Below are 9,902 nucleotides of genomic sequence, written 5' to 3'. Positions count from 1 at the left end.
AAGTTCAATCCTTGGAGTCTCATATAAAAGTACACAATCCATCTGAAGTCTGCACTGATTGTGCCACCACAGCACACCACTTTTAGGCTACTGGTCATCTGATTATTTCATTTTTAAGTAGTAGAAAATTAATAGATAGTTAATTTTAGTTTAGTTAATTTTTAGTTTCCCGCTGGATAACTGAAAACGTGTTTGACTCACTATAACGTTGTCTGTAACCAGTGTCAGGTGGAATTAGCAAGCTAACTTTGTTAGCTAAATAGCTAACATCAACGTTAGCCTGCCGCTGCAGAGGGGGCTAGTAGCGAATTTACGAATCCTACCATGGCCACCTTGAGTGTTTAAGGCTAGGATAGCCAATAGGACAGGGGATAGGACCTGTTCATGTAGGCAGTGTGTGAATGTTATTGAAGGGCTGGTCTTGACATAGACACCAGTGGGATTCGTAAAATTGCCTCCCTGCGTACGCTGCTGCCTCGGCAGGGAGTAAAACAGATAGACCCCAGCCTCTTTGCTGCTGATGACCCGGCTGATTCAGGTAAGGTTGTTTTGTTGGATGGTGTCATAGCAACGGGTAAACTCACAGCCATGGATGTGTTAAAGTCACAGAGTGCTGAGAGGTTATATCCGATTCAACCCCCCCCCCCCCCCCCCCCAGGAGAGTTGGGAGGATCAGCTGAAGCATGTGCAGATGCTTAAACCAATAATAGCCCTGTTAAGAAATATCCCGGTAATTGAAGGAGTTTTCTAGGTCTGTTAACCGGGTTTTGAGGACTCCAATTTTAACCCGGGGTAAGGTGTTTACATGGTGTTTGAGAAGTCAGGGTATTGCCTTAACCTGAATATGATTGTTTTTTAAAACTGCATGTTGTCAAAAGAGGAAACTGTTTCCCAAAAGCCCAAGATTACGTCCTCAAGTTGAGTCTTGAGTTGTCCGCAACTCAAAGATATTCAGTTTACTGTCACAGGAGTAAAGAAACTAGAAATATTCACACTATTAAAAGCCGGATTCAGAGAACAAACTGATTAATCTATTACCAAAATAGTTGTTGATTAATGTAACAGTTGAGAACTAACCAACTGTGTAATGTTTGCAGCTGTAGTTTGAATGTGACGGTAAATCACGTGGGACAGCTTCTGTGATTTCATCAGTTCAGTTTCTTCTGTGGAATATTAGGCAGTTTTTTTGCTGCGTTTGCATTTTTTTTGTCCTACACACTTCATATGCAATGAAGAGGTGCAAACGGTGGAAAATAGCTAATTCTACTCACTGTGTTTTTTCACATAGATTGTGAAAGTGCTGATGTTATGACATTCTGTGTCCTCCTGACGTCACATCAGGTTTTTGCCTGGAAACACTCTGTGGGGTTAAGCCCCATTCTTGCTGAAGTTACAGTCACCACTACGGTCTTCAGTCACACGGAAAGCAGTGGTTTATTTCTGCTGCTGTCATTGTTTCAGTAGGCCTATACGGTTATGCATGATGTGTAAAAGAAAAACTGCTTGCTGGAAGTCAGTCTGTCTGCACTAATCACATGAAGCTGATTAAGCTTAAACGATATAACGTTTTTTCAGTCATGTCTGAAATGTTAATAGTTTGGATATTCATGGTAAACACGACCAAAACTAAATATAATAATGAAGTAAATGTATTTTAGATAATTCCAAGTTAAAAGGTTCAGATTTCCAACTGTACGCTCCGGTTTCGACAGTTGTTTTTCTACTCTCGGCTACGTGTAACACAACTAGAGGGTTTCAGCGGGCTCTCAAAAAGTCTAAAGAAGTCTACATTTTCAAAATCCCAATCTAACATAAAAGTCCCTGAAGTATTTTGTTCTAGCTCCTAAATAATTTTCAAAAGGTCTTGATTTCCTTATGTCAATGTAATGCTGCCTCTGATGCTAATTGAAATGTTCCTATAGCACTATAGAGTATTTTTTTTTCAATTCCATGTGTTGTAGTTCATTCTGTCACCAGTCCAAATACAATTTGCTTTACCAGAACTAGAAATGGGACCAACATGCAACTTATTTTGCAGCCAACCCAGACACCAGTCTTATAATGCCAACAAGGAAATTGTGCTTGTTTCAGATGTTTCCAGACTCTGACATCTGATTTGGGTTTTAATGTCATGATTAAGGTCTTAAATTTAATTCATAATGTTCTTAAAAAGGAATTAAAAGCGTATTGCAACCTGTAGAAACCCTGAACTCCAAGGTGGCCTTTTATGATTGGTCCTGTGCTTTTTTGTGTTTGATTTCTCCTGCTGTCATTGTTTCAGTTTAGCATGACGTGCAAAAGAAAAAATCTGAAGCTGGAAGTCAGCCTGTCTGCAAAAATAAAAATAAAAAAGAAATAAAAAAGAAATAAAAGAATGGCCAACGCATGTGCTTGTCTGATGTTAAAAATTGTTGAATTCTGTTCTTGCTGTTGCAGTTGCAGTGAACTAGATTGAATGTGTATTAAGAAAGATCGGACTCTCCCACAGCCCAACCAAAGACAGTTAAAGTCAAATAAATGGCAATTTTATTTTCATAGCGCATTTCAATACACACCATTTAATAATGCTTTACATTGAAAGACAAAATGTAAATGCATCATGAACATGAGAGCACAAATAGCATGAACTCCAAACATAGGAATACAGGAAGCGAAGTAGCACACACACACACACACACACACACACGCATCTACAAAATAAATAAGAATTTAATCATTTGAACATTTCCAAAATCACATAAAAGCTGAAAAAAAACATCCCCAATCTGCATTGTTTTCATACAAACTTCTAAGTAAATTGCCTCATGCGTGTGACATTTCTAAACTATTCAAGATGTCCTTTTAATAAACTTCTCGGAAAAATACTCACGTATCCCTGTAACTAAATAATTCAATACAGGTTCAGGACATTAACCATTAGCAAAATAATAACAAGACATAATAGAACATTTTGTTTTATTTTGACAGTGTTGTGCAGCAACACAATTAAAAGAAAAACGAATCTTGTATTTTTATTGTGTTTAAGTGTTTTGGCATGTTTTGTGCAACAGATGAATGCTCTCTGTTTGGTGCATCACTTTGCTACCTGCTGTTTTTCCACTTTTTCATGTTGTTTTGTATTTTAAAAAACTATGTACATAAACTGCAGGCTTGTGATTTGCACATCTGAGAGCTCTCACAAAACATCCGTGGCTTTAATAACCGACTTGTCTTTATAATTGGCACAAACTGTTGTTAAACTTTGTTTGGGTTTCCTGACCTCTCCGGGTCGGAGGTTAACATACACGTTTGTATCCTCTTCATCTCTCTTCATCTTCCTCTGAAGGAATGCAACACAGAGAAAGAGAGACAATATTCGGATTTGATGCGATGTGTACAGCACAGTAGAAGTGAAAAAGTAAATCCATGTGTTCATATTTACCCAGATAGCAATGGTAATGCAGGTGATTGACAGGCCGTAGAGAAATAAAACACCACATCCCACCCACATCACCACCTCTGGGATGGATGGAGAACAGCCTGACGGGACAGCTGCAGAGCTCTGATTGGCTACCAGGACAGCGTCATTGACTGCAAAAGACTGCTTTTCTATGAAATGATCAGGACGGAACTTATGTATTATCATATTATTTTTTTCAATGTATTAGATGTATCCAAAAATAGAAAGCATTTTACCTGCCACCCTGACTTCAGTGATGTGACAGTACTTTCTGCGTGGTGGAGGATAAATCAACACCGTCATGCAGATGTACTCTCCGCTGTCGTTGGCTGTGACTTTAAACTGACCAGAGAACACATTTTCTACATTGTCCAACTGCAATGTGAAGAAAAGACAAGTGATGTCACTTTTATTCAGGGAGATTACAAGAAGTTGCAGGATAAATACTGCAATAAATACGTACAGCCTCAGGGTTTTCCCTACCATTTTTTGATTGATTGATTTATTGATGTTTTTTATTTACGTGGCATGCCACTAAGTGGCCCATCCCACACAGAATTACATGACGCTAACACAACAGTAATTCATTCCACAGCTTCCAGTCCAACGTCCACACGCGACATTCTTCAATTTGCACAAAACAAAGAACAAACAAAACATACCACAACAACCAAAACACAACATTGCAATCCATAAAGTGTCCAACTAGAACCAAATGCCTTATACACAAAACAAAACCACAGACAACAAATAAGAGTAAAAATAACGTGGAATGTTATTTCCAGACGGATTACAATTTATACGAAGCAGTCTTCCTTTTAGCCCGTGCTTGTTCTAAAAAGTCTGCAAGTTAAACGTTTTATGTACGACCAACCAAACTAACAAATCTATGTCCTGCTTCCTCTCTTTATTTTTTTAACTGTTTTTATTTTTTAACTGATTTTGTGTAAAGCACTTTGAATTGCCCTGTTGCTGAAATGTGCTATACAAATAAAGCTGCCTTGCCTTGCCTTGCCTTTTACTTCAACTTTGTTGAATAATTGCAAATTTAAATCACAATAATATGAAAAATTCAAACCAAAACAAAATTTACTTTCAATTTCATTGAGATCACATAAACAACACAGTCCGTCTGCATACCATCATTAGACTTGGGTGCAGCACCCAAGCCGTTTTGGCACCACCTAAGATAAATAAAATCAACGTGAGCATTAAAACTAACTAAATGACACTCAGATCTAATGGTTGTAGTCGGTCCCCTGTGGACTTCTTTAGCAAATGCTGACTACTTGATATTTATAATCTGCTCCAGCTTTTCCAACGTTTTTAGACATATGTATTTGGTAACAATAATGGTCCAACATGATGTCAATATGCGTTCTTTTTTAAAATTGAAATACATCACATTTTCTTGAGGGGGACCCTAAAACCCTTCCGCCAAATATGTACACATAGGTCTTTGACGAACGGAGGAAAAACACTGCAGCATTATGAGCTGGTTAAGAAGAAGGTAGTCTGGATCAATGGAAGAACATTTCCAGGATAAAGCCTGACATGACATCTGCTCTCTGTGAAAATGACAAGTTTTGAAGACAATTATGATGCCGCAACAAGACAGACCTGCTTGGTTCTTTCGCGAAATAATTCTGAAGATTTACAAAGAAAATGTTTAAGGCATTTCCTTTCTAACTGGGACGTATTTGGACAGATTGGTGGGATTTCCATGGATGAAACTACACATGGTGATATACTGGTAAGAGCAAATGCCATTTAACCATGTATGAAGCTAATATACATAGCTCCCGTTACTCTATTGTGTGAACATTTAACTTCATTTAATATTGTAATTTTTCGTGGAATGCGTTTCTTACTTCTATCTCACAAAATGTATCTGTGGTAGAGCCAGATCTTACTCCACAGCACTGGGGAAATGATTCTGCCAATGAGGAAGAAAGTGACCAAAACAAACCGCTGCGGTTCTCTCATCTTGTTACAGTGGTGTGTGGTGTAGTGTTATGTGCTGCAGTGGATTAAATCATGTGGTCACATGTGGTCAAGTTTCACTTGTTGCTCAGATACCAAGTAACAACACTGAACTACAATATGTCAAGGTTTACAGCTCATTTTCACATTTAAACAACAAACACCAGAAGTCAGCAAAAAATAGATTTGCTCTTTAATGCAATAGTGTGTACTTTCTGTTGAGCCCATGAGGAATTCTAAATAATGACAATATTATAAACATTTTTAAAAAATTACAAAATTTCATTTCAGACATACTATTACTATTTTAATCATAAACATGACCTAAGAATTTGGTAAACTAATTTCAAGCGCAGACACAATTTGCACAACACATCGTAAGTTAAAGCTATAGTGCGTAGTTTTTGTCTCCCCCATGAGGAATTCTAATGACAACAGTGACAATGACAAGCCTTCAGTGATCGCGCACCACCCCCACCCCTACTCCACACTGTTGCTAGTAACCAAGGAGGACACGAAGGATAAAAACAACATGATGGACTCCTCATGAGAGATAATAATCTTTTTTTTTTTTTATAAATGGGAAAGTTGCTGGATACCACAATCTTCTGAACACAGCCATATTGAGAAATGCAGAGAGAGCTGTGTGGAGCTGATAGTCTTAATAAGCTCTGTAGCAACTCATTTGGCAACGGCTTGAATGTAGCAAACGTTCAATAATATCAAAAGGTTACGCATTAAAGCTTTGAAGAGCATCTACACCTTGCCTTAAAATCCAGTTTGTGCTGCCATCTAGCGGGCAGTCCCTCCATGCATTCATGCGTTGTGAAGTGCAACTGTGAATGATATGTGTGTGGTTTCTTTGGCCACAGGCCCCCCGCCCTGTTGCATTACATTTCAGTGCAGTGCAGTCCTGGAGCAGAGGTGAGATACTGTGGCTTCCTAACAGAGTAACTCTTCTTGTAACTTGTCAGTCAAGCTCAGAAAAGTCTCCTTGGGTAAAATAAATGACTCAGACATTCCTTCAAAGAAGACAATGCAAAGTGAACCCCAATAAGTACAAAATAAACACAAAAAAAACGTGTTGATGTGATTTGTGAACATAATCAGGCCTTAGACTAAGCCCAACTACAAACTAAGACATCAAATATTGGTTGGTTCATAATTTCCTTGAGCTAAATGAGGACAAAACAGAGAAGAAGAAGGGCCTTTTCTGTGGCTTTAGCATTACAAAACGGGATTGCTTTTTAAAGTGAGATGATTCATGTGTAATAGTCACATCAAATAAAATAAAACAACTAATGGTCACCACTGAAAACCACAGGCCACGGACCTGTGTGTAGCATGTTATAAATACAGAAATACGTATGCGCACACAAACACACACATAGACACTGACCTCATGACGTATTTGGCTGATGCAGCTGCCATTGAAAAGTAGCTGATACTTGAACTCTGAGCTGGCCATGGCAGATGGACAGGGCACGGATACTTTACTGAGTTTAGACACTATGACGGTCGGCCCAACTGACAGACAAAGAGACAACAAGCAGCCTGGTTTTAATAAACTGAAGGACCATAGGGTTTGGGGTAAGTCACAGTTTTTATATTTAACTTAAAGATTCTTTTTTAGGCCTTTATTAAACAGGACAACTGAAGACATAAAAGAGAAGAGAAAAGGGGAATGACATGCAGCAAAGGGCCAAAAGTGGGAGTTGAACCCTGGCCCGCTGTGTCGAGGACTGAACCTCTACATATGGGCGCCCGCTCCACCAACTGGGCTATCCCGGTGCCCTGAGTCGGTCACTATTTATTTGTTATTGTGTGTCGAGTCTACTGAACTCAGCATCTAAATCAAACTTAATGGATAAATGAATTGTCATTTTAGCTATTATTGTTAACTTTGCAGATGACTCAGGTGTTGTGTTGCTGCTGTAACCACAAGGACGCTACGGTCTGGTTGTAAATGATTTTATTGACTGGTGTGAGCGCTCGTTCCTAAACATAGAAATGATAACGGCTGTCAGAAAGAAGCCTCTGCCAAGTTCTCCTGTTTTCATTCATGGACAAGCTGTTGAAGTTATACAGCAGTACAAATATCTGGTTACAATTATAGTCCATAACCTGATATTTGATGCCATTACAGATGTAGTTTATGCTAAGGCCCACCAGCGTATGTACTGTTATCGGAAGTTGAGAAGCTTTAATGTTGATGCATCACTTATGAAAATTTTTTATTCTAGTTTTATCGACACGGTTTTGCTAGTTTAGGTCCCTTACTTTGAAATTACTTTGAAATTAAGCACAGACTAAACAGCATAGTGCAAATGTGTGGCACAATTGCAGGGATACAATTAGAAGACTTGTCCCACCCATACAGAGCTAGAGCCATGAGGGAAGCCCACTCTATCCTCGCTGACCCCATCCACCCCTTGTGAATATCTAATTGCGATTATTTTGGCTAATAATATTGCAATATGATTCACGAGATTAGAGAAAATGATACATTTTGTATCATTATTCTTTTGTATACTGCAGCAACACAATACTTAATTCAGAACTGGTTCAACAAATATTTTGCCTTTAACAGATATTGCCCCCCCATGCGATTTGGGTATTGACCTAGTCCATATTGCTCTAGGTAAATTCACAGGTAAATTGTACCGAGGTTTAATACTAAAATATTTAAGAGGTCATTTGTCCCTGTTATGCTTCGTCTCATTAATAGCGTGATGTGATTTAACCCCTACGAACATGAATATTAGTTTGAGTACATCTGTATGTAGGCTACTGCTGTGTATCCTGTGTATGAACTATTGTTTTTTTGTTTTCTGCTGGCTGTAAAAATAATTGCCTCCCTCCTCCATAGGGATAACAGAGTATATTTAACCCTAAGCAAGGGGGGTAGAGTTGTTGAAAAACTTTTCATTGGGCACCAAGGCCGGCTCAGTTTATTGGCCAAGCAAAATAAAAAGTAGCTCACTCGGGTGGAAAACTGCTCAAACTGGCAACACTGGAAGAGAAGCAAGAATAATGTAGCGTTGTGTTTGTCCTTTTCTTGAAACGTGGGGGAATTTACATATTACAGCATACAAACAATTTAAGGTACAAAGTGTGGACTGGTAGCTGGAGAGATGGTTGTTCACCTCCTGGTTCACTGTCGAGGGGTCGTTTAGCAACCCCGAACCTCCAACTGCTCAGGGCGCCAGTCCATGAGCAGTCCCCTCGCTCTGACATCTCTCCATCTATTGCCTGTGCAGTGCAGGTCCTGTTTGCATGTGTGTGTACTTTGAGCCAGTGTGTCCTCTAACCTTTCGAGTATCATCTGTTTAATTGGTTACACTTCACGTGATGGTGTCTACATAGAGTGACATGACACTGTCATGAACATGTCACAAACATTATAACGTTTATGACATAATAGTTCTTTTATTAAGTGTCATGTGGTTTTGTCATGACAAGTTAGAGTCAGGGTTAGAGTTAGGGTTCATGTGTTCATGACACTGTCATGCCACTCTTATGTAGAAAATGTCAAGTAAAGTGTTACAATTTAATTTAGTTTTGTCATTCTAATATTTTCTGATTATCACTGACGTTTATGAACTGTGGTTTTTAGAGCACTGTGATGCAAGGAAAAGCCCTCCATTTCATACGAGTGAACAGAGAAACGATCATAGCTTTAGGATTCATTCTACCATACTCCTTTTTCCTCCCTGACATCAGGATCTGATCAGGATCTCTTTTAATAGAGCATATGAAAGCCCTCACAGTCATTCTGAAAGTACTGATGTTGGTTAAAAAAATCTCTGTCTGAGCAATTTCCACTTCATTGAGCTAGGCTGAGGTTTAATTCTGAGGAACCAACGTCTTCTTACCTGAGCATTGTGGGACCTTTCCATCACTCAAACACACCATCACCATCCACAAAACCCCTGCTCTCATCTTGTCCTCCTACTTGGCTGATTTGGTTTATTCTACACAAAGGAAGATTTTCTTCTCCTGCATAGAGCACTGGGATTGTCAGTAACCTCCCTCTCTCTCTCTCTCTCTCTCTCTCTCTCTCTCTCTTTCTCTCTCTCTCTGCAAAAAGACTAGTGGACCCACAAATGCCATCTCTGTTTGATATTACAGAGACTTTCAACACCTGAAGAGAAATGTGTGAATGTATGTGTATCAGCTAGGAGCACTTCCTGTGCCAAGCTGTGAAACCAGAACCAAACATGATGAACCCACACACACACACACACACACACACACACACAAAGGACACATGCCTACAGATGAGCCTGCACACAAACAATTATACATTTCTATATGCAAGTAAAAATGTATGCATGCATTCCAATATTAGTATTCATATGCAAGATATACCACTGCAGCCTCACCTTAAACACAAAGACAAACACAAAAACAGTCCCACACACACACACACACACACACACACACACACACACACACACACACACACACACACACATAG

The 9,902-nt window shown here is 39.1% G+C and overlaps 1 protein-coding gene across 1 annotated transcript; it reads right to left on the bottom strand.

The window, feature by feature from the left end:
* Positions 1-3,033: 3,033 nt before the first annotated feature.
* LOC117953422 (T-cell-specific surface glycoprotein CD28-like) lies at positions 3,034-9,585 on the bottom strand. Its single transcript, XM_034886433.1, has 5 exons — positions 9,298-9,585; positions 6,822-6,949; positions 3,676-3,814; positions 3,422-3,588; positions 3,034-3,319 (listed from the first exon to the last, which is right to left on the bottom strand). The coding sequence occupies exons 1-5, from the start codon at positions 9,362-9,364 to the stop codon at positions 3,176-3,178; spliced, it is 645 nt and encodes a 214-aa protein (XP_034742324.1). The 5' UTR covers positions 9,365-9,585; the 3' UTR covers positions 3,034-3,175.
* Between the last annotated feature and the right edge of the window lie 317 nt (positions 9,586-9,902).

Source organism: Etheostoma cragini, chromosome 11 (assembly GCF_013103735.1).
Source record: "Etheostoma cragini isolate CJK2018 chromosome 11, CSU_Ecrag_1.0, whole genome shotgun sequence".
NCBI lineage: Eukaryota > Metazoa > Chordata > Actinopteri > Perciformes > Percidae > Etheostoma > Etheostoma cragini.
This window is presented reverse-complemented; position numbering and strand designations above follow the sequence as displayed.